Raw genomic sequence first — 26284 nt, 5'->3', positions numbered from 1 at the left:
CTGCATGCTGCGAATGAGACACAAAATCCTGCATTTATACAAAGAATTAGTTGTATAATAAAATGTGATTAGAATTTGAAGTGCTATTAATACAGTAGGCTACGAATCTGAAAATGGCAATAAAACACTTTTTAAACACTTATGGAATTTAAATGTGTACATAAATGCTCGAATATATGAACTCTAATTGTATTTGTTAGTATATGGCCAGTGGCGATTTCTCAGGGCCAGCAAAGCCTTCTCTGCTGGTGTGACATGCCTAATAAATATTTTTTCATCCTTTCATTCTCATTGACCTTTTTGCCTATGTATTTTCAGTCACTTTACACTCCTAATTAATCTGCAAACAAATAGCACTAAGCAAAAAAATTTATCCAATCAGAATTTATTCCTCGATGCTTACAAGCAAAGTGTGACAACTGTTTCACAAATCGCATGCTTGAAGCCATGCTCCTTCAAGCCTTCAGAATTCCACAGAGTCCCTCAACACTGCAGTGAATAGTCATCTAAAGTCAGATTGTCAGATGCATCAGCCAATCACATTGATTTATTTGTACTTGTGGGTGTGGTCTTTAGGATATGTCCCAGTCCAGGCCTACTAGCTGGCGTTGATTGACGCAATCACGCTTTAAGTAATATAATTTGAAAGCGATGAGCGCGAGATCTTGCTGATGAGTCGGCTTTCATCACTGCTGGTATTGCTGTTGAGAAAGAGATCCTTATGAATTTAAAAACCTGAGATGTTCTGCATAATCATGCGATTGATTAATTAAACAGGAAAGGTGGGCTGATTTTCAAATTTTATATCACAAATATTATTAGAGAGCATTTTCTTGGTATTGGACCTCCTTGGTTCTAGCTTTCGTGCGTGGACGTGTTTTTAAAATGACAGTTGGTATTATTAGATGACTGCCACGTAATGTATTATGGGCATACAGCATCTTATTCATTGTAAAACTGTGTTTTCTTAATGGCATGAATTGCACTGAAGACTTAAAATGCATTCATGGCTGTATATGGCCATATACCAGATTTAAATATCAGACAATGTAATAATGGCAACAGGCCTAATTATTAAGTCCTCATTTGTGCTTTTAGCTTACAGATTTATTGTAAACCTGTTTTAAACTTGGATAAGTTTTATTGCATTCTCTGAGGCAGAACATTATAATACAAAAATAATTAAGGGTTTTTCAATACCCACAGCTTTCACCTAAATGTATGCTATTTTTTGTGTGAATTTTTTTTTTTTTTTCTTGGGTTGCTAACTGCATATTCAGTTATTATGCACAAAAATATTTACGTATAATTGCATTTAAAATGTAATTAACACAATTACAGAAGTGTATAACGATGATTTGTGAGTTTTCACAGCAAAACAACCCCAAAAAATGCAGCAGATTGTATTGCAAAATTTGAGAAAAGCAGCATTTCCAGCTAGCCATTTCCTAACTACACCGTAAATTGATGACCAAACTTTAGTTGTGGCGACGTAACTGATTACGTTATGACAACCAGAAAAGTGAAATTCCTGTATTCATTGCCACAACGTAACTTTGGAGCGGTGCCAGTCGGTCATGACGATGTTATGGCAAGGTCGTGGATCAGTAGTGTCACGGTGGGGGGGGGGCAGGCAAAGAACCCAAAATCAGAGATGATGGTTCAGTGGTTTTATTAACAAAGTTCTCAATGTCAAGATAAGGCACAACAGGTGCCAGCAGCAGAAGGCTGAAATCCAGCAAGCCGCAATGGGCTAGTGAATGGTGTGTTCGTATGATAAGTGTGTGCTTTGTGGAAGTCAGGAACAATCTGAATCATTGAAGCTGGTGTGTTGCGAAGCAAAGCCCAGATGATATAGTTCCCGAGACGTGGACAGAGACAGAGGAATACTCCTCCACATGAAATGGGAACAGAACTGGCGAGGGTAACGGCAAACAGGAAGGTAACCACACCTCTACAGAGGGGCAACCAACAGACACACGAGCATGCTCCAACTACACAACTAAGAGAGCACAGTTAACATGACAGTGAACAATAAACGGGCAAATAACAAGATGACACAAGGAATAAATAGGGAGTGCAATCAGAGTGAAGCAGATGGTAACGGGCAAGTAAATCATTGCTGTGATCAGCATCTCCCCGAGATCGATCACCATTCCCATGGAAACGCTGATTGCATGCCAGCTCTACCTGTGAGACACGAGGGAGAGAGAAAAACAAACAACAGTATGAGCACAAATGCCGGAACCATGACAAATAGTTGTTTGTTGGTAACCAGTTGGTAATTTATGCTTTGAATAATTATTCTATGGGCGAACATGCAGTAATCTAACATAATTTATGTCCTCATTTATTTAGAGGCTATTTAAACAGTTGTGCGTATGAATAACGAATGCAGACTCAAAGTTAATGTACTTCATTTATTTTGACAGTGCACAGAGAAAAAAATGCAACAACAGAATTGCAACGAAATTACAAGCCTAAATGACTTCTGTGCTCATATTAAAATCTACTTAGGAGATCTTAAAACCTAATGCCATGAATTACATTTGTTAATTTTATTTAAAGCCAGTTTATGGATAAATAAAAATTGTAAATAACTTCATTACAATATAATCTTTAGATCTACATAATTTTTTCAATAATTATAAAATTATAGCAAAAATTTAAAATTAATCAGTTAGCAAAAAATTTAAAATGACAATTAAAAATTGATAGATTCTCTGAACTTTAAACACTCCTCCTAGGTGATTCATGAGACTGTCACCACATTTAGACAACATTATGCCAAGACATCGAAGATGCTAAATTGCGAACAGATTTTTAAATATCGAACAGTGTTGCCATGGCGATTCACTAAATTAATGGCAAAAATAGGGAAACAGGAAGTGTCTCATATCTTCTGTGTGCATTGTGTGATTTAGATTAAAATTTAGTTGTATGTTTTTTTTCTTGGAGGCTAATCACATGGATGTGGCTATTGTGGGTCATGGTCATAGCGCCACCAACTGGCAGCAGGAAGTGTGGCACTTACAACAGACTTTGAAAAAGTTATCTTGCATTTACCCAAATTAATTAAATTGTTTAGACACTGCTGATGGAAAAATTTTAAGGGATGCTTGATAGCTTTAATAATGTTGTCACAGATTAAATTACATGAAGTTGTAGTCAAACTAGAATGGTGGCATATATCTATTACTCATTATATGATTAGGGTCCAAGTTTACATTAATGTTGAGTTGTTGCTGTGTCCATCATGCATTGTTTTCCGAAAGCCACCGAGTGGAAATGGACCCATGGTGCTTGGGCCTGTCATTGCTGCTTGCAGCTATATTTATTGATTGGGATTGGAGTAGCACAATAAACTGCATCTGGGATTTCCTTCAATTTGCACTCTTGTAGTCTTTGTGTCTGGGCCATCCGGTAACAGTAAAGAAAGACTTGGGCAATATTTTAAATCTATTTAAATTATATATAAATATATGAGATCCAGCTTTTGACACTTAGGATAATTGAGAGACTTGTACACAACAATTACACAAGGTGCAAACATTAATTGATGCTCAAAAAGACAACACACTACTATATGCATACTATACTTTATGTAAATATCTGAAATGTAGATTTTGAAGGGCAGTACTAAATAAAAAAAATCTTTTATTTCTTATATTTTTATAAATTATGAAAGAGGTGTGAACATTTGAGACAAAAGGGCAATGCAAACTTATCTTCTCATCTATATATACTGTATATTAAACCTCCGATTAATGGGTTTTCAGCTATCTGTTTTTTCTTCACCTTTCTATCTTGTTTCTGAACAACAATCTAAACTGAGCAATTGTGTGATTTGTCAACTAAAACAGCCATTTGGCTCCTTAATGTTTCAGTTTAGGAGCTAATGGCTCCTAAATAATATTTAAGGGTGGAGCCCTGATTATGCTGCCTTTAAGTCCTTTTTGGAGCTTGAAAGTTTTGGATCCCATCAGTTTACAGTGTATGGACAAAAACAGCTAAGATATTCTTTAAAAAAAAATCTTTGTTTTCTGCAGAAGAAAGAAAGTCATATGGGTCTGGGATGGCATAAGGATGAGTAAATGTTGAGAGAATTGTTGTTTTTGGGTGAACTATCCCTTTAAGTCTAAAGTTAAGATCTAACAAGGTACATAAGAACATACTATATAGCTCCTAACAGAATTCGTCAGGGTTACTTACAGATTAGATAGGATTCCATAGTTAGCTCACACAATATTGTGATCATTTACACATCCCTCTTTCTTTCACTCTTTGCTCTTTTCTGTTCCTAACAAACACTTGAAACTCTAAAGTCCTAATCCTCTGTTGATGTCAACCCACAGGCAGCAAGGAAGCGCAAGATCTCCATTCTGCGAGTGCAGGGCAAAAGCATTGAGGCCATTCGTGAGCTCAACGAATATCTGGAGCAGTGAGTGTTTCACAAGAGGATTTAGACCCCCCTTTTCTCCTTCCCTCCCCCTCCACTTTTTAATTAAAAGGGGTTTTGCATTTGATGGAGTTGGCCCCCAAGTCTTTCCCTAACCCCTCTTTTGTCCAAAGTGGCCTTTCTGATGAGCTAACTACAACTACTTTGTTTTGCAGGTTTGTGGGAGACCAGGAAGCATGGCATGAGCTGTCAGAACTCTACATCAACGAACATGAGTAATGATTTCTCACCTCATTTAATTTGTTCGCTCGCTTTTATAACTGCTTAACGTCAAGGCATAGTTAAAAGGGTCACTGCTCTGTTGAGAATTCCTGACAATGGTCAAGAAGTTGATAGTTTGATTAATGTTAGTGTTTATAACATTTTAAGAATTAAATGAATATTCTCCTTTTTTTTTCTTGAAGTGTGGGAGTAAGGCAATTCAACAAAGTTTCAGATTGACTTTAGCTTATTGTCCCACTATGTAGACATGTGAAATTAATGTGTAGGGCAGTGGTTCTCAACTGGGTTTGCTTTATGACATTTTACATTGGACATCAAGAGCCAACACAACACAGTACCAAAATTAGTTATCGTGAAAAATGTTAGCCATAATACCAAACATTTAAATTTGACCACAAACTGCATAGGCCAAACAATATGCAAAATTATTAACATGACATACATGTTGGATAGTAAAATTGCAAATTTTGTGAATGCATAAACAACAGCAGAAGCGTGATTTACTGGCCTAATGCAACAAACACTTAAATACTTCGACAAATATACATTGTAAAGAAAATCCTGTTGTTTTTACCAAAAAAAAAGAAAAACTGGCAGCTGTGGTTGGCAGAATAATTATGTAAAAAATACAGTAAAAAAATACTGTTTAAATCTGTTGTAATTTACATGACCACGATGGCACTGTAAAAAAAAAAAAAAAAAAGTTACATCTACAGTAAAAAAAAAAAAAAAAAAAGTTACATCTACAGTAAAAAAAAAAAAAAAAAAAAAAGTCATAAACTTGATATTAACCTTCTGAAACTGTAAAAATCTGCTTTTTACTTAATAAGGTGTTGTTAATCACTGTAAAAATAACAGAAGAGCACATGATGACATGAAGTTCACCAATAGTGGCTCTTCTAGGAGCAATGGCCAATAAACACCATCAGGGTAACACATGTGAAATATAAATGATGCAGTAAACATTAACTAAACTACATAAAATATAAAACAGAACACCCCAATGTGCGTAACTGATTTAAAAAATTAGAAGAAACATAACTATTCCCATAAAATATAATGAAAAATGATGGGTCATGCAGGGAATTGTGGGAAAGCCCGATTATTGTTTTTTACTGTAATTTTAACAATAATTTACTATAAAAATTACGTGTACTCTCTTAATGTAAATTTTTACCATTAATTATACAGGAAAATCATACTTTTTACATCTAAATTCTGACTTCTAAATTTTTTTTTTTTTTACAACAATTTATTGTAAAAACTACTGCATTGTCTTAGAATATATTAAAGTTTTTTACTGTATATTTTACAGGTAATATTCGTTAATCAATCAATGTTTTATTTCTGTAGCATTTTTACAGTCTTTTACCATTAAAATTACAGAAATTTTTTCAGTGGAGGATAAGTTTTAGCCACATTACTAAGTGACAATGAATTCACAGCAAAATACAGTAAAGCTTAATTGGATGCATAACAAAAGACATGGTAAGCATTTCTCCTGTTTAAAAGTCGATAAGCCTATGTATGTTGCTAAGTCATATTTGCACAATTACATGGTTAGTTGCATTTGATCATTTAGCAATTTTTTCCCCTACTTACCCTATCAGAATAGACTGCAACCCAAAAATCGAAGTCAGTTTGAGAACTGCTGGTGCAGTGTATTTAAAAATGAATGATATAATTTTGTCTTATTATCAGTAAACCTAAATCGATTCAGGATTCATCAATGTGTCAGTGAAATGTCCAGAAGTTTTCTGCAATAAATGTGATGTTTACGAGGGTTATGAGGTCACATTTACCACAAACTTGCAGGTCATTCTCAGGACCTTCAGTTGAAGCTTGATGGTTACTGCAGAGCTGTGGGACACTCCAGAGTAAGGGGCCCTGTTTAAAGCTCAGTGTCTGTTAGTCCCATGGAGTAGGTCCATAATAGGATTTGTTCCTTGAGCCCCCTCTTCAACTCCTGGGATAAGACTGCTCTCCCCTGCTGATATCTCTTTTGCCAGGGGTTACTTTCTACCAGGCATCAGGATTGTAGGAAAATCACTTTGTTTATGTCTCTTCTACTCCATCCTTCTTTAATTGTTTTGGTCTTATTGTCCACGATGGGGGCTTGGGGGTTTTAGTGTGTCTGTGAGAGAAAGTTGGTTGTCCCGGTTGGAGGGCACTGGCTGTAGGAATGCGGACGCTTGGTGAGAGAAGCGCTTATGTGATACCTTATGGTTTTGTATAAAGGGCTTTATTGCAGTGGCAGACAGAGGAAATCCAGGGGTGAGAGGATTATCTGCCTGCTTAGTTTAACTTTTCTAATATCACACCATTCTCTGTCAACCCTCTATCTATAGGCGTGTCAATATAGCTCTTGTTCTTTCTTCCTCTTTCTCCTTTTTTCTTTATTTCAGGTCAGTCACAGACCTCCCTTTTTTCCTTTTTCCTCCTCTTCCGGCAAGGCCCGCATTATCACATCTCTTTCCATGTTGTGGAAAAAAAGGGAGAACAGGGAAAAAGAGAAATTCTCAAGAGAATGAGGTGGCACCCATTCTCCCAACCAGACAAAACAAGTTGAAGAGAAACGACACCCAACCAGCCTTAAGCTATGATAGCCAGCTATCTTCGCTCAATACATAATAACACGCTTTTTTGACAATTTAATGGAATTTCTTAAAAGTTCAATTAATGATTCCTTTTGTACTTTTGAGGATTTGGAAATTATAAATACAATTTGTATTGCATTTACTGCCCTCAGCAGCCTGTTGCTAAATGAAGAGATCATTACATAACAGATATACTGTATTAGAATTAATATAATTCTTGCAAAAGGTGTTTACACTGACTATTGATTCAATAAATTCACTAAACAGAACCGGCTTGTAACAGTTAATCGTTCAGGAATTTGATTACATTGCTCAGGCTGTGTGCTTCACGCTATTAAAAAAAAAGCGTCTCACAAGAGTCATTCATTCAGGTAACCAGACTACAACGATCGCACTCAAGGCTCAGAAGTACTGCCGCTGAATATGGCTGCATGTGCCTGGTGTTGACTGTGCTAAAAGAGTATCTTAGAGCAGTTGTAGTTTGCAGTACAGTATGGGCTTGCAGTCCAAAGAGTATACTTTGTAAGGCTAAGTGCTCAACCATGCTAGAGATGGAACTACACACAGAAAAAACGAAGTATACCCTAGCCTTTACTGTTAGTACGCTAATGCAGAACACCATATCAGCACGCCAAAACCCACTTGTTACATGGCTATTAACCAAATAAATAAATACATTGACAAAAATGTTAATTTGAGTTGAAATTATGTAATTACGTGAGGAGAAAGAAATTGCTGAACAGCTGAATTCCACCTCCAGGTTGCTTTGGAGTTCTGTTGGTGTTTATTTTGTAAATATTTACCATCTGACTGTTCATTATCCAGCATATTACAAGACTACTTGCCAAATAAATGAATAAATGGAGTTGAAACATTGATTTGAGTTAGTTATTTTATTAGCTTACTTGTAGAGATTACACAGTGATCCGAGAAGTAGGAAAGATTACTCTCAATATCCGGTGTGCAGTTGTTACTTAGAAAAATAAGACCACTAGATAGTGCCATTGACCAATCAGAATTGAGTATTTCAGAGACCTGTGAAATAAATACATAAACTTCACATAAAAAAATATAAAAGCTTAAAAAAAAAAAAGTTGACCTCACTACTTATATAATAGTTGAATGTCGGGACCCATCCCTAGTTCTATATTAGTAGGTTCATCAAGACATCGAGGGCTGGTACAATTGGCCGTAGGTGGTGATACAGGTGTCATGTGTTGCTCAGGTAGTGCGAGTTGTCTTTAGCAGTAGTGTAGGTTGATGCCTGCCTTGATTTCTTTGTTTCTGTCTCCATCTGTCTATCGCTCTCTCACCCTTCGCTTTGCTCTGCCGCAGTTTACGCCACGGCAGGAGCACATCTGAAAGTCTTTATGGAGAGGAAATGGTAATTGCTAGCAGCCTTCAAACTTCTGAGTGGCCTGATCTCTCTGGCTCGATCTCTCAACCTCTCTCGCTCTTTGTGTTTCTCACTCACTCATAGTTCTCTTTTAAAAAGTCCCTTGAACATTTTCTAAATGGCCAGTTAGGCTCATCATCTTGTGCGAGGCGGTAATGCTAGCACCGTTTTTCCACCAAAAAAAAGTCTTGTTTACGTCAGCTTGCTTTTTTTCCACCAGTTGCTAGCCATATGATTGCTGAAGATTAACATCCACAACTAGATTGGAAGCGGTCCAGCTCTGTTTTACAATTTGATGTGTTGTGATAAATTGATATGTGTGCACGAGCACGTACGACTGGGGGCTTGATTTGTGGACCTCGCATGGAATAAGACAGAAAGCTTGCAAACGGTAGCTGGAAAAGCCATGCGGTTTTGGGGGACTCAACGGTGCTAGAGGCAATAAGAAGCCTCTCAACCCTGTCCGCAGGTTTTGGACACATTCGGCTCATTTTTGTGTGTTGCGGCTTTGCCTGCAGTTCTTTGTGAAATCATTTGGTTGTTTGGTGGGAGCAGTAGGAAATGTGAAGGCCCATGTTGTATACTCAGAAAGGAGAGAGCGTCTGAGACGTGGAACTGTAAATTAGTGTGAGGTCAACAGCTCAGCAATCTGCCAATAGAGGTGATCTTTCCCTTTAAGAGCCTATGGACACATTGGCAGTCAGCGTCTAAAAATGCAACAAAGATTTTGCACATTTTGCCGCTTGTTCATCTTTGGTCTTCTGGAGAGCATGACGAATCTAGGGCAGCACTGCCACCTCGGTTGCAAAGTTTTATTCATCATTTGACCATATGGGTGTTCATACACAGATTTCCATTACCCCCTCATAAAAGCTGATGAAAGGGAAACCTTAGAATGTCCCATTTCTGACTGTCAAGGAGACTAGGGCTGCAACTAACGTTTATTTTGATAATCGACTAATCTAACGCTTATTAGATTGATTATTCGACTATTCAGGTGATTATTGCAACGATTAATCATTAACACTTTACCGACTATTCAGCTTGTGCCCAACTTAAAAGGTTGTATTAAACGTGCTTGCTAACAATAAAGCAAACAAAATCATCTTTTAAAAATACCTCTAAATTACATTCACTGAATTAAAGGAAAAAAAATACTTTTAAGTTTAATTCAGTAAAAAATTCACAGCAAAAAATCCTGTTAAGTGTTATTGTCTTGTTTTCCTTTTAAAATTGTATAAAAATACATTTACTTGAGAAGCAACATATAAGATATTTAGACTTGCTTTAAGAGACAAATATAAGTGTATTTTGGATATAAGTGTATTTTTTTTCACTTGGTTATAAGAATGCATCTTTTTTTTAAAAAGATCTTTAGATTTTTTTTATTTTTATCTCCTTTTCCTGTTTGACTATTCGACAACGAAAATGTTTGTCGACAATTTTTTGTTGCCGATAATGCAGACTAATCATTTCAGCCCTAAAGGAGACAGAGTTTTGCTTTGCATAATCAGCCATAAAGCTACTGCGAGAGGGTTTATGTGTTTAGGAGAATTATACATGGGTGTATTTGTGATCTTTTTGTTCTCACTTATTGTTTCACTCTTATAGTTACGCAAAAGCTGCTTTTTGTCTCGAAGAGCTGATGATGACAAACCCACACAATCACTTATACTGCGAACAGTATGCTGAGGTATGGTACCCATCCCTACCTGTCTGTCTGTCTGTAACTCCTTCTGTCGCTTTGTCTTTGAGTATGTCCCATTTAGTTGTGATATGATAGAGCGAATATTGCGACAAATCCTCAAATTGCAAATGCAGGCACTGTGTTTAGACTTTGCACTGCATCTTAGATGTCTTGGCGCAATTACCCATTTTTCAAGAAATTAGCAAATTGCGCTTTACGCCACTTCATTTACATACAATACATCCCCAGTTTGCCCTCATATACCCACAGATAACGCGAACACTCCCAACTCCCTACCCACAGCCAATTGCACTTAGAATTAGTGCTTTCACGAAAATTGGATAAGACGTTGCGCACGCTTTGCGCACTCAAGAAAATAGAGCCCATTTTGAAAGTTTCTTGTTTAGCCCTGGCTACAGTCAGATCTAATTTCTTCAAAAGCACAGTCCACATAGCATTCTATTAAACATTCTATTAAATGTTATATTAAACAAGGCCAAAAGTTTCTCCACCATTGCACTCTTATCATTCGCTGCATTCATCATGTTCTCTGTTCATTAAGTTCGATGTGTTGTCATGTCCTGTTTATTTAGATCTCGTGTTAGCTTCAAGGGGTACCCTTGTAACACAAAATCCCCTATCTGTTTCCAGGTGAAGTACACCCAGGGTGGGCTCGAAAACCTTGAGCTAGCCAGGAAGTATTTTGCGCAGGCACTGAAGCTGAACAGCAGAAACATGAGGGCCTTGTTCGGTCTTTACATGGTGAGTTGCTCCATGCACCACGGGCTCAGAAAACAGACACCCTTCAACTTTCCTCTTTTATGCATGTGAATGAATGCAGGGGCTGTAATTGGTTCACGCAGGGGCAACTGAAGTTGATGTTTCCCCTCCCTGCATTGGAAAAAACCCCGACTCGTAATTTTGCTGTAATGTAACCCGTCGGCCCTTTGTAGGGCATTTCTATGTTTATGCCAAAGATAAACAAATCTTTGACAATAAAAGAATGGAAGAGAAATGGCCACTGCTCTGTCACATGAGGCTCTGCTGGAGAGGTTCAGGCAATATCTGCGCTGAATAAGCCTTTCATCTGTATTTATTTAAACAGGAAGTTGTCCATTAACACCAATGCATCATTTGTAAGTGACTCCTGACATATGAACACAAACAACTAGCCAGGGGCAGAAGGCCTACAGAGGGTGCACCACAGGGAGCCACACACAGGCGCACTGTTCAAACATACACTTGCGCGTGCGCACACACACACAAACACACTTCAGTAGTTCAAACACAGAACCATGACAGTCATCTGCTATCTTTGATGTGCGATTTGCATGTGTGACAAGGCTGGCAGTATTACAAGTAGAAAGTCGGTCAACACAACAAACAAAATGTGCAATACCCTAAAACAGCAAGACACTGCGTGTCTTTCCACAAGTATGTAGTGAACTAGGGATGTTCATATTTAGCGATATCACTCCTCAACGGCTTGAGGTTGTCTACAGTGCCATCATTAAATTATTCCACAAGAGAAAGCGTCCAATTACAAGATATTATTGAGATAAAGCAAGTACTATCAGTTTTGACCAGTCATATGATCTCAAAAGATGGTCTTTATGTGAATGTACAATACTTTACAATATGTTTTTCAAAAATAAAATTCAACCATTACTATTTCTTAAAAAAAAAAAAAATTCTGTTTGATTCACTTGCAATTTTTTTTTAAAGTCCTCTTTATGCACCCTCAAATCCGTACAGTCTGTGCAGTGTTTAGTGCTGTTGCTGTCACAGACTGAAAGTCAACATGTACAGTGCAGATGCAAGTTGCCAACCCCAAATTACCAGCAAAAATGCCATGAAAAATTTGCATATAAACTCAGCAAAAAAAGAAACGTCCTCTCACTTTCAACTGCTTTTATTTTCAGCTAACTTAACATGTGTAAATATTTGTATGAACATCAAAAGATTCAACAACTAAGAACAAGTTTCACAGACATGTGACTAACAGAAATGGAATAATGTGTCCCTGAACAAAGGGGGGGTCAAAATCAAACGTAACAGTCAGTATCGGGTGTGGCTACCAGCTGCATTAAGTACTGCAGTGCATCTCCTCCTCATGGACAGCACCAGATTTGCCAGTTCTTGTTGTGAGATGTTACCCCACTCTTCCACCAAGGCACTTGCAAGTTCCTGGACATTTCTGGGGGGAATGGCCCTAGCCCTCACCCTCCGATCCAACAGGTCCCAGACGTGCTCAATGGGATTGAGATCTGGGCTCTTTGCTGGCCATGGCAGAACATTGACATTCCTGTCTTGCAGGAAATCACATACAGAACGAGCAGTATGGCTGTTGGCATTGTCATGCTGGAGGGTCATGTCAGGATGAGCCTGCAGGAAGGGTACCACATGAGGGAGGAGGATGTCTTCCCTGTAATGCACAGCATTGAGATTGCCTGCAATGACAACAAGCTCAGTCCGATGATGCTGTGACACACCGCCCCAGACCATGACGGACCATCCACCTCCAAATCGATCCCGCTCCAGAGTACAGGCCTCGGTGTAACGCTCATTCCTTCGACGATAAACGCGAGTCCAACCATCACCCCTGGTGAGACAAAACCACGACTCGTCAGTGAAGAGCACTTTTTGCCAGTCCTGTCTGGTCCAGCGAAGGTGGGTTTGTGCCCTCAAGCCCTCAGTCCAACCTCTCTCAGCCTATTGCGGACAGTCTGAGCACTGATGCAGGGACCCTGGGCATCTTTCTTTTGGTGTTTTTCAGAGTCAGTAGAAAGGTCTCTTTAGTGTCCTAAGTTTTTATATCTGTGACCTTAATTGCCTACCGTCTGTAAGCTGTTAGTGTCTTAATGACCGTTCCACAGGTGCATGTTCATTAATTGATTATGGTTCATTGAACAAGCATGGAAAACATTGTTTAAACCCTTTACAATAAAGATCTGTAAAGTTATTTTACAAAATTATCTTTAAAATACAGTGTCCTGAAAAAAGGACATTTCTTTTTTTGCTGAGTTTAGTTGTTACTCAAATCAGTAGTGCAATTTATTGCATCACTAAGTACTCAAGTTCTCATGGCCATCCCTATGTAAACAGATTGCCACACACCAAAAATACTACAACAAAAATGCAACGCTAGCTTATTTACTGTATCATTTAAACCAGCGTTTAGGAGCCTGATAAAAATTGTCAATTAAAAAAATATATACAGGATACGCACACCAAAATCCAGAAGTCAAGAGTTCTACTGAAGAAACAGAGATAAGGTAAATTGGTGCACAGTTAAACTTTTAGTATAACCAGGTGGAAGAGCTTTCATGTGCTAGTGGACGGAGGAAAGACAAAGCATACTCTGCTGAGCGGGTCTAATGGAATTAACTAGGGAAAGACGGAGGATTTGTGGTTGTGGAAGGGAGATCTTTGTGCGACTGGAGAGCATGATTCACATTGTGCTACACCGTTCACACACCGCCTCCCTGACACTCCCAGGCCTGGCAGCACCGCATATCTCTGATCTGAGAGACATCGGGCAGTGTTAAGTGACACCCAGGCTTTTTTCTTTTTTTCCCACTACACAGCCAGGCCCAAAACCCTCACATTTTCCACCCTTTAAAAAATACCCTCCATTGCCATCAAGGTTTAGACACCCATCCATTATGTGTGCTTTAAGTGGGGAGTGGATGGGCATTTATCTCTTGGACACTTTATTGACGCTTTCCAGAAATGGTGATACACTGACATTTTTGTGTTTCCCCTTAACCAGCACTCAAAGTGGGCTGGTACTCACCGGTGTGGAGTATTTCCATTCTGTTACCAGTACCGGGAATTATTTTTGGGTACCGGCAGATTTTACAAACTGCTGTTAGGCTTACAAGTTTTGACAATCAACGTTTAAGTTTAATGCATATTGTATCTTATTCTGGCAAATAACTGTCCATTTCAGACATGAAGGGGCCACCTGACTGACACATTGAATCACCAAGCAATCACACTTGATTTTGTGTGACATCAAGGGGCGAGCAATAGAGTGAATAGCACCAAAAGGGATAGTTCGGGATATATATCTTTTTTACTTGCATCGATCAACCACAAACAAAATTCATTAATATCTTAACAGTCTCTTTTGTGTTCTCTCTTTTTCTTCTCCTGAAGTCTGCGAGTCACATTGCTGCCAGCCCAAAAGTTAGTGCAAAGGTGAAGAAGGACAACGTGAAGTACGCCGCATGGGCCGCCTCTCAGATTAGCAGAGCCTATCAGGTGAGAGGAGTGCATGAGTGATTAATAATGCTGTCTGGCCATCTGGGTTCTCTGATGCCAGGCACAATCTTTTACACAGACAGTAGAGTACATCCGCAGACGGTGAGAGTGTGCCATGCCTTCACGCTGCTTCTGTTCTGAATGCGTGTGCCTGGGCAAAGCAGAGCTAATATGTTGACTTAAGCCCACAGGGCCTGGCATTGTGTTACGCAGCTGTTTTCTATGTCTGCATGTTAAAGCGCCACTATCCCTGTGAAGCATAACAGCTGGTGCAAAACACAGGCCTCTAGAGTTAGTAAGGGGAAAATATGCAGTGCGTACACCACAGCTGCAAAGGAAGGGAATAATGATAGCAAAAAAGGAAAAAGTGCAGCGCAAATGGTATCACACAAAAACGTTAACACTGTTGCCATGGTACACGGAGCATAAATATAGATTTATTACAAATCTTAACTGCCATCAGGGTGATATACATTGCTTATTTAAGCATTGACAGTTAAAAATGTAATAAAGGGGTCCTTACTCATCAAGTGGGGTTGTCATAGGCCACACACACAAAAAGATGCATACCCTTGGAGTGTTTCCTGTGCAGTTGGAGGACTCTTGTTATGCTTTAGAATGGAGCCCCCTTTCCTTTGACTTGTTGGTGGGTGTCTCGGTTCCTCTGGGGTACGTCACAAGACCACTGACAATGTAATTTTTTTATTAAACACCGTGGGGAGCACTAGTCAGGTTTCCATTCAAGTTTTAATTTAGTTCATGCAAAAAACCTTCGTGATCGGCTGTAGATGCTTTATGTCTGGGAGCGTGTCGGTGTCAGTCACAAGACTGTTTTGATGCACATGTAGGAATTTATTTGGTAAATGTGTTTCCATCATAGTTTATGCGAATGTCTTGCCGGAAAAAGCAATAATCCACTTCAAGCATTTTGGAAATTGTATTTTCATCATTGTGCTTCCATCCAGCATTTTTTATATGCAGTATCCCAGAAAAACCTACAAACAGAAAGGCAGTTTTCTTTTAACAATTTTGTTTCCAGTTTCATATTGTTATTGTTTTCCAAAGTATGCAGTAATGGATGGAATTTTTAATTGCTTCATTTTCGGTGGAGAAAGATGACAATCTAGTGTGGATGAGAAGTGTAAACGCAGTGAAATCGATGCATTTTAGCATGAACATGCTGGACATAGTCGTAGAAAAATGACAGGTTCTAATCAGTGTAATGCACTAGAAGAATTCATGGAAATGTACCATGCTTAAAGGTTATACAAATTGTGCTTTGTTACAATTTAAAATTTCCTTTTACAAAAGTAAATACCCAATGCCTGTTTCCCACTTTCCAAACATAACACATCGACCTTTTGGTCTCGTACCCTGGTGTTTTAAAACTTGGTCACGCTGTAAAAATTTTTTTGTCAGGTAACCTAAAAAATTTGCATCATGTGGTAACATTTAAATTAAGTAGATTTTATTTAATTTTATTTAATTTGACTTGTTACCTGAAAAATTAGGTTAAACCAACAAAAGTAATTTTTATGGGCTATAACAAGTAGAAAAAGGTCTTTAAGTAACAATTGCAGGTTACCACTTTTTTCAGTGAAGTTTCTGTTGGAATTTCCAGACCACCCAATGACAGATATTTATGTTCCTTTCATTACTTCTCTCTTTACATAACCATCCTCTGTTTCAAGGGTGGATGCTTTTTCTGGATTCCTCCATCCACTGATCTGATCTGTGTGCCTCAGGAGAGACTTTTCTCATGAGAACGTCATTGGTTACGAATGGCAGTCACTTTGACGCTGTGTCCAAACCAGGCGTCATAGACCATCAGAAGCATCTTACGTCAAGATTTTTGATAGTGCTCCGTTCCTATTTTTGTCGTTTGCACCCAGTGATATCTCAAAATAGATCCAAAAAGGGTCCACAGAGCTTTATTTGTAACATGAATTATGTTCTGATTGGTTTAATTATGCAACATTTAGCTTTCATTGAGGACAGAAAAATTACTTGACACACAAAACATCCTAGTTAAGACGAGGTGACACGTACAATGTTGTCTGTCAAAACAACAAGGATATGTGCTGTCGACACGTGCTTAGAAGTTATTATTCATGGTACTTAAATATTTTTTGACACACAAGATGAGTCATAGACTTTGATAGTGGCTTTAAAAGAATACCGTAAGCTTAAACTGACATTCTGTAATAGAATCCTGTGCGTTCTCTAATGACACGTATTAATAAAACAATTAACATAAGGCTGTTCAGAATAAGCAATTTGTTTTTAGCCTTGTTTATGGTACCTGAAAGCAACTTAGTTGCATTTTGTCATGCGGCAGGTTGGAAGGTCATAGTAACCTGTTGTATGCCTTGCTTTGAAGAACTTCTAAGGTCTTTCAAAGAGAAGTTGAGTCACTCTTTAGCTGAGCAGCTTTGATTGATGAGGTATTTTAGAAGTTAACTGTGCCTCCTATGGTGTGATTAGCATACCTTCATTTAAGGGAAGCTTAAGTTGCTAAGCACCTTAAAAGGTCACTTTCTGGCCACAGTAAAGTCCTCAGACGATTTTTAGAATTGAATTTGATGGCATATTCTCTACTCATCTCTGTCCTTTCTTCCCTTAGTGCTTTCTGTCTTTTGACTTTGAGCATAAATATATTAACTTCACCCTCCTGTCTCAATATAGAGCTAATAATTCAGCACTGATATCACTCTGCCTCAAGGCCTGCGTCAGTCCACTTTTGATAATACTCATACAGATGGATGACTCACCCCACTGATGGATTAGGGTGCAGCACAGGACTTGTGATGCGTAATGATGATGCCCTCGCTCTCAGCAGATTGAGCGATGCCAGTGTCAGAAATTAACTCCATTCCCTGGATTTAAATTCAAGTTGTTTTTTTGTTTTTTTACCTTTTATGAGGGCATATAACTTTAAAAGGTTTACCCATCTTACCCATAAAATTAAATCAACATCAACTCATATTTTATGCGACAATATGTAGAACTTGGCCTTGAGTAGAATATAAGAAATGTATCAAATGTTATTCATAAACAACTAATTTATTACTGGGGACATTTTTTGCCCCAACATTTTGAATTTCGGGGGCATTTTTGTAACTTTCTATGACATTTTGCCCGAAGCCCCCCTTAATTATGCATAGGCTATTACCAGGGCCTGAAATTTGGTGCGGGATTGCGGGTAAAGCGCACAATTTTAATAATTCCCGCAAGTTCCATGTTCATAGCGTGGGAAATTCCCCACGCACTTTTATTCACTTTACAGTGCAGCTGCGAATTATTAAACCAATAGATACAGATGAACAAATCAAATCAATAAATTAGTATCAAACTGTAACTCCAGAAGATGTGCTAGTAAATCCAATCCATCTCTCCCCCTCTCACATGCAGCTGTCAGTTGAGCGCTTGTTGAGTTTAGTGTGAGAGCGTGCAGTGAGGGAGCTCTTTGTCGGATAGTTGCTGAACTTAAGATGTTATATATGTATAAACTTTTCTAAACCTGTTAATTTGACATGCAAATGGCATTATACTGCGTCTCCGTTAGCGAGTGATGTGATAAAACTATCACTCCTGTTAATAATTAACAAAGCTATTAACATTGCAAGTGTGATGTTGGAGCAATGTATAGTTTTGATGCCTTTCATATCTTGATGCTCCATCATTAGTCATAATGAAGCACATTTGACAAGAAAGGCAGAAATAGCAAAAATGCTTTGTGTACCAGCTAGATGGTGAAGAGAGTCACTTAAACACCTGTTACATCTCTCATCTCCATCTCACCATCCAGAGGAAATTAACAGGGGCTCTGGGCAAAAATGCCCCCTAAATAAAAAAATAAATGGGGGCAAAAAGTGACCCGCACAGAGTTCCTGTTGTTTTATTAATAACATCTGGGCCTATTTCCAAATACATATATTGCGGTCTTCATTGGAATTTTCGCTGAACATAATTTGTTTCTTGTCGTCCGTTGTGCAGAGTCAGTGGCGAATGCTCACGCCATAAATGCACAAATGGGCACTCGCTTCTCGCGCTCTGGAGCAGTTCGGTGTCATGCTCGTGCTAAATTACGTGTCCGTTTGGTCCTGTTGTTCAAAATATACTGTCTTAGTAAGTGACACTGTCACTCCCTGTGCTATAGCCTACTTACCTGCCCATCGGTTCATCTCACTTTTGCATCTCTCTGTTTCCCTCCTCACCGGTTAGAAGCCAAAAGTGTGGGAGGGATGGATGTTTTTATTTATTAAATTAATCAAGTCTGAGTGAACACAAAATATATTGTAACCAAGTGCTACAATGTAGTTAATAATATTAACAAAAATAATATCTGGATAAATAGCCTTGATGTGAAATAAAACATTATTAATGATACATAATAATTTTACATTAACCACTTTTAGTGTATGAATAATATCTCTGACTAATGTTCATTGTGAAATGTTTATTTTTGCAATGTTTTATTCATTTGGCAAGTTTTTTTAAGTTCCTCATTCCAAATCTGGAGAAATGCTGTCATCTCTATGTCGGTGCATTAGTTTTGTAAGCTATGTTAATTTAATATCCAAAATGTTTGAAAATATGTGCATGAGAAAAAAGTTTGTTTCAGTAACAATGCACATTATGCAATGTACAGATCTTGCAATTATTTAATTACTGAAACATGCTATTTTAAAAATTGAATTAATTGTTTAAATAACATAAAAGGATGACAGGGTCATTTTATAAGGTTAGAAGATTTATTTTTTTGCCCTTGTAAAGGTAAAAAAATGCCCCTGGAAATCAAATATTGCCCCTTAAAAAAAAAAAGCTGATTTCTGACCCAGGTTCCATCTGACCTATACAGTAATTGAGAAAAGTAGCCCCCATGAGATTTAGGTGACGTTTTAGTGTTACGAGTTTTATTTCCCCCCAAAGTGTGAATCCCCCCCATTTGAGCCATGTAAGGGGGGCATTCCCCCTCATTTTCAGAAATGAATATCAGGCCCTGATTACTTAATTACGATTACTCATGCATGAAATTATCCTGCCAAGTGTATTCATGACTAATGCAGACATTAACGATGGAAAAATTGGCATTGAGTCAATGTGTGTACATGCTGAGAAGTGCATCAAATGCATGGACTTGTGAACATTGAGTAGTGATGCCCCTACATTTACAGAACATTTACAGATGCCCCTATTTATAGAACTTTTGCACTCTTTTAAAAATCGGATGTGATGGAATCCATCATTTGGAAGAAACCACGCAGCTCACTTGCACAATAATGTGGGGATTTTGCGAGAATGCTGGGAACGGCAGCCTGGCACTTAGACTACGGATCAGCTCTGTTAATCTTGCGAGAGTTTTCCGGTAAGAAAACAACATTTGTCTCTCTGTATGTGTACATGTGTAGCGGGACTCGTGAATTATTTGCGAGTACACAAATATGCATTTCCAAGTCCAGAAATGACACTGCCATGCTCTCTCAGCCATGCTTGGTGTGCCTCTCTCCGTTTACACAGTGAGTTCACTGGGATAACTTGCCACTCAACCTTCCTGCCACAAGCACACCCACCAGGGTTTCTGTTAGCTGGTAAATGCAGTTTTTTGACTGTTAAAAGCTCACAATGTCCGACAAAGTCGGACTCGAGCAGATAAGCCCAATTTTTATATAATGACAGTGAATTATCTATTGAGAAAATGGCAGTGTACAGTGCGAAACCACCCCGATGAAGACAGCACAAACCTGCTGCGGAGGTTTAACTTTCAGCCATACTGCCAAAAGTAACCTAAAAGTGTCAAAATAGGCTTGTGTAGACAGGTTCTTGAGGAGAACGTCACTAGGCTTATGCGTTATTGAGAAACTCTTGACACATTTGACTTCACTTGGCAATTGAAAGCTTCTGTGCCATAATATTTTTTTGGGAAAATAGTCATTGTGCAATAAGCTAAAAAAAATTATTTTATTCTCTGTAAACATTTGATATGTGGCAAATTGCTATTTAACTATTTGGTAGCCTTGCCCTCTATTTTTGTTTTAAATGTTTTTTTTTTTGTTGTTGTTGTTTTTTTATGGTGTGGAAAAGCAACTAATTAATTAACGTTTTGTGTTCATGTGACCTAAATGTGTTATTATTGTATCGCATAGTTCATCATGTTACACCGAAAAATAACGCTGAAATGAGATGACTGGATTTTTTCCCATTTGTCTGGCAAATTGTATCATTCCCGGCTGGTATGGGAATGGCTAATAAAATAAATTAGCAGAAACTCTGGCACCCACAGTTTCTTATGATGGAGATGTTTTCTCTAAAACATCTTGCGCAACTGCTGCTGATGTGGCCACAATGAGCTATTGTAGCCCATCTCTAAAGTTGCTGTGGTGATCTGCATCACAGACTAGTTAGGGGAGATGGAGAGTGCAATCTTTAACAGATAGTGGATCAGTTTGTGTCAGTGGCTTGAGGGACAGATGGAGAAGTGTGCTTTGGCTGATATGGTCAATTTGTCCAGTTTGAGTGAGGCAGAGGGAGTGCTCAGGAGGTCTTAGCTTATGAGTCACACCGGATGTGGCAAGAATGGGTGAGTAAGTATGCTTGGCCATGGGGACTTTAGGCTAATGGTTCTTCGTGAGTGAGTGTGTAAGTTTGTGACTCATTAGGGTGCAGTAACCCCCTTCAATCCACTTACTCTCATGGGGCGAACAAGGAGAGAGGAGACCTGCAATGGCATCTCAATTACTAGTGCAGGATAGGCCATGGGTCAAAGATCTGGAATTAAACCCATATCGGTCCTTCACAGTCTCAGAAATAGGCTGAAGTTTTTTATGAATGCAGCTCCTGCAAGGTGATATGGAATGTATACCCAAATACTTGTCTTTTAGCATTAGTATGTTATTGAGTCTGATGTACCACAATGTTTGTGTTAAAACGTAATACATACAAAACTTTGTAAATTAAATTATGTCCTTTCATCAACCCCTTTCTTTCTCTTTCTCCTAGATGGCTGGCCGTGGGAAGAAAGAGAACAAATGCTCAGTGAAGGCGGTTGAGGAAATGTTGGAGTCCATGCAGATCACCATGTCCTAAACCTCAGTTCTGTCCCCCTTCCCCCAATCTCTGTCACCACAACACCATGGCAGCTCTCCCTGCTCATTACAGTACACCACCACCCACAGACCAGACCACCCAACCACCCCAGCATAAACTCTCTGTATCATTACATCCGTATTTGTATTGTTCCAGGTCTTTGAATGGGCTTCAAACACCCCCAGCGATTCTACACATTTTCTCGATTTAACCTCCAGCACTCCTTTATTAATTTATTATGAGATTATCGTTGGGTTTTTGGGAGGAATTAAATGTGTCTGAGATGGAATTGTGCATACAAGGAACATCAATGTTTTGTAATGTTTTTAGTTCTGTCAGTTCTTGTAGTTTGTAAGGCTCTTATAAGGGACCTCAAGGTGAGTGAAGTATGAGTGAAATTTAAAGTAGAATGGCCAAGACTAAAACTATGCTAACTGTATGTGCAACAAAACGACATGACTGATCTGTCACTTGACAAAATAAAGGATTGCAGGATTTTTTTGACCAACCATACCAACGCTTTGTGTCTTCATTTATAAAAAGTGCTTAGTGTTGGGTTGATTGGGGGAATCAAATGTGTCTGGGATGGAAGTGGGCGATCAAGGTAAGTCGTAATGTTTTATGTTTTTAGTTCTCAGTTCTTCTGACAGTTCTTGTAGTTTAATCCATTATTGTTTTCTGTTTCTGATCATCTTTCTTTTCCAAAGTTTGCTGTTATGTTGAGCGTTTTTGAAAGTTTCAGTTTTCTGTGGAGGAAAACGCCTTTCTAGTGTGGATGAGGCATATACGTAGCAAAATCAATGCGTTTTAAAACGAAAACGTATAAGTATGGATGTGGCCTCTGATTGATGATAATGATAATAATAATAATAATAATTCCTTACATTTATATAGTGCTTTTCTAGGCACTCAAAGCGCTTTACATAGTGTTGGGGGAATAACCTCAACTACCACCAGTGTGCAGCATCCACCTGGCAGCATCCATGATGGCAGTCATAGTGCATTAGAATGCCCAACATACACCAGCTATCGGGGAGAGTACAGTTTTGTAGCCCATTCATATTTACAGTGCATTCATAAAGTATTCAGATCCCTTCATTTTTATTCACATTTTGTTATGTTGCAGCCTTATGCTAAAATGCTTTAAAAACAAAAATCACATCAATTTACACTCCATACCCCATAATGACAAAGCAAAATCCAGACTTTTGTTAACTGCAAATTTATTGAAAAGATAAAACAAGGGGGCCTGGGTAGCTCAACGAGTATTGACACTGATTACCACCCCTGGAGTTGCGAGTTCAAATCCAGGGTGTGCTGAGTGACTCCAGCCACGTCTCCTAAGCAACCAGATTGGCCCGGTTGCTAGGGAGGATAGAGTCACATGGGTGTATGATGCGACAAGCTTTGCACACCTGGATTTGGGGATTTTCTCCCATTCTTCTCTGCAGATCCTCTCAAGCTCTGTCAGGTTGTATGGGGACCATTGGTGGACAGCCATTTTCAAGTCTCTTCAGTGATGTTCGATTGGGTTCAAGTCCGGGCTCTGGCTGGGCCACTCAAGGACATTCACAGAGTTGTCCCTAAGCCACTCTTGCATTGTCTTGGCTGTGTGCTTAGGGTCATTGTCCTGTTGGAAGGTGAACTTTCGGCCCAGTCTGAGGTCCTGAGGTCTCTGGACCAGGTTTTTATTATGGAAACAGGGCTCCAGTCTAAAAAAATTACTAAGGAGCCATTGGCTCCTACACTGAAACATTTAGGAGCCAAATGGCTGTTTTAGTTGCCACATCACATAATTGCTCGATTTAGATTGTTGTTCAAAAACAAATAGAAAGCTAAAGAAAAGACAGCTGATAGCTCATTAATCGGTGGTTTAATATACAACGATCAGCCATAAAATTAAAACCACCTTCCTAATATTGTGTTGGTCCCCCTCGTGCTACCAAAACGGCACAAACCCGCATCTCAGAATCCCATTCTGAGATGCTATTCTTCTCACTACAATTGTACAGAGCGGTTATTTGAGTTACCATAGACTGGACATAGAAAAACAGTCTGGCCATTCTCTGTTGACCTCTCTCATCAACAAGGCATTCCTGTCTGCAGAACTGCCCCTCACTGCATGCCCATTGTTGGTGCCAGATGGGCTGGTTTGAGTATTTCTGTAACTGATATCCTGGGATTTTCACACACAACAGTTTCTAGAATCTACTCCGAATAGTGCACAAAAAAAAAAAAAAAAAAAAAAACATCCAGTGAGCTGCAGTTGTGGATGGAAATGCCTTGTTGATGGAGGTCAACAGAGAATGGCCAGACTGGTTCGAACTGACAAAGTCTACAGTAACTCGGATAACTGCTCTGTACAATTGTGGTGAGAAGAATATAATCTCAAAATGCTGTTCTGAGATGCGGGTTGGCGCTGTTTTGGTGGCACGAGGGGGACCTACACAATATTAGGCAGGTGGTTTTAATGTTGTGTATATGCTGTATAGTTGAGTGCACAAATTTGCATTCCCCTTTTGTCTCATAAGTTTTCACACCCCTTTCAGAATTTATACAAATATAAGAGATAAAAGATCTTTTTTTATTTAGTACTTCCCTTCAAAATCTACATAAAAGGTATTTACATAAGGTATAATGTGCATATAGTAGTGCGTTGCCTTCTTGAGCATTAGTGAATGTATGCACCTTTTGTAATAGTTATGTATGAGTCCCTCATTGGTCCCAAGTATCAAAAGCTGGATCTCGCATCACAAGTATGTATACGTATGTGTGTGTGTGTGTGTGTGTGTGTGTTATATATATATATATATATATATATATATATATATATATATATATATATATATATATATATACAGTGGTGTGAAAAAGTGTTTGCCCCCTTCCTGATTTCTTATTTTTTTTGCATGTTTGTCACACTTAAATGTTTCATCATCAAACAAGTTTAAATATTAGTCAAAGATAACACAAGTAAACACAAAATGCAGTTTTTAAATGAAGGTTGTTATTATTAAGGGAAAACAAAATCCAAACCTACATGGCCCTGTGTGAAAAAGTGTTTGCCCCACCTGTTAAAACATAACTTAACTGTGGTTTATCACACCTGAGTTCAATTTCTCTAGCCACACCCAGGCCTGATTACTGCCACACCTGTTCTCAATCAAGAAATCACTTAAATAGGACCTGCCTGACAAAGTGAAGTCGACCAAAAAATCTTCAAAAGCTAGACATCATGCCGAGATCCAAAGAAATTCAGGAACAAATGAGAAAGAAAGTAATTGAGATCTATCAGTCTGAAAAAGGTTATAAAGCCATTTCTAAAGCTTTGGGACTCCAGAGAACCACAGTGAGAGCCATTATCCACAAATAGCGAAAACATGGAACAGTGGTGAACCTTCCCAGGAGTGGCCGGCCGACCAAAATTACCCCAAGAGCGCAGCGACGACTCATCCAAGAGGTCACAAAAGACCCCACAACAACATCCAAAGAACTGCAGGCCTCACTTGCCTCAGTTAAGGTCAGTGTTCATGACTCCACCATAAGAAAGAGACTGGGCAAAAATGGCCTGCATGGCAGAGTTCCAAGACGAAAACCACTGCTGAGCAAAAAGAACATTAAGGCTCGTCTCATTTTTGCCAGAAAACATCTTGATGATCCCCAAGACTTTTGGGAAAATACTCTGTGGACTGACGAGACAAAAGTTGAACTTTTTGGAAGGTGTGTGTCCCATTACATCTGGCGTAAAAGTAACACCGCATTTCAGAAAAAGACCATCATACCAACAGTAAAATATGGTGGTGGTAGTGTGATGGTCTGGGGCTGTTTTGCTGCTTCAGGACCTGGAAGACTTGCTGTGATAAATGGAACCATGAATTCGGCTGTCTACCAAAAAATCCTGAAGGAGAATGTCCGGCCATCTGTTCGTGACCTCAAGCTGAAGCGAACTTGGGTTCTGCAGCAGGACAATGATCCAAAACACACCAGCAAGTCCACCTCTGAATGGCTGAAGAAAAACAAAATGAAGACTTTGGAGTGGCCTAGTCAAAGTCCTGACCTGAATCCTAATGAGATGCTGTGGCATGACCTTAAAAAGGCAGTTCATGCTCAAAAACCCTCCAATGTGGCTGAATTACAACAATTCTGCAAAGATGAGTGGGCCAAAATTCCTCCACAGCGCTGTAAAAGACTCATTGCTAGTTATCGCAAATGCTTGATTGCAGTTGTTGCTGCTAAGGGTGGCCCAACCAGTTATTAGGTTTAGGGGCAATCACTTTTTCACACAGGGCCATGTAGGTTTGGATTTTGTTTTCCCTTAATAATAACAACCTTCATTTAAAAACTGCATTTTGTGTTTACTTGTCTTATCTTTGACTAATATTTAAACTTGTTTGATGATCTGAAACATTTAAGTGTGACAAACATGCAAAAAAATAAGAAATCAGGAAGGGGGCAAACACTTTTTCACACCACTGTATATACACATACACTACCGGTCAAAAGTTTTGAAACACTTATTCTTTATTATAATAGTTTTTTTTTTTTCTTTTTTTTCCCACATTTTAGAATAA

At 38.7% G+C, this 26284-nt stretch overlaps 1 protein-coding gene across 1 annotated transcript in view; it reads left to right on the top strand.

The window, feature by feature from the left end:
• Window positions 1-22226, top strand: part of LOC127454106 (ER membrane protein complex subunit 2) — a 51624-nt gene extending 29398 nt beyond the window's left edge. The window contains exons 6-11 of the mRNA XM_051721069.1: window positions 4356-4441; window positions 4615-4674; window positions 10286-10367; window positions 11013-11123; window positions 14523-14627; window positions 21627-22226. Coding sequence (XP_051577029.1) covers window positions 4356-4441; window positions 4615-4674; window positions 10286-10367; window positions 11013-11123; window positions 14523-14627; window positions 21627-21713 — 531 coding nt within the window. The 3' untranslated portion in view covers window positions 21714-22226. The remainder of the gene's footprint in view (window positions 1-4355; window positions 4442-4614; window positions 4675-10285; window positions 10368-11012; window positions 11124-14522; window positions 14628-21626) is intronic.
• Window positions 22227-26284: the final 4058 nt, after the last annotated feature.

The sequence above is a fragment of the Myxocyprinus asiaticus genome, chromosome 16, assembly GCF_019703515.2.
Source record: "Myxocyprinus asiaticus isolate MX2 ecotype Aquarium Trade chromosome 16, UBuf_Myxa_2, whole genome shotgun sequence".
In the NCBI taxonomy this organism is placed as follows: domain Eukaryota; kingdom Metazoa; phylum Chordata; class Actinopteri; order Cypriniformes; family Catostomidae; genus Myxocyprinus; species Myxocyprinus asiaticus.
The sequence above is the reverse complement of the archived record's forward strand: the minus strand, read 5'-3'. Positions and strand labels throughout refer to the sequence as shown.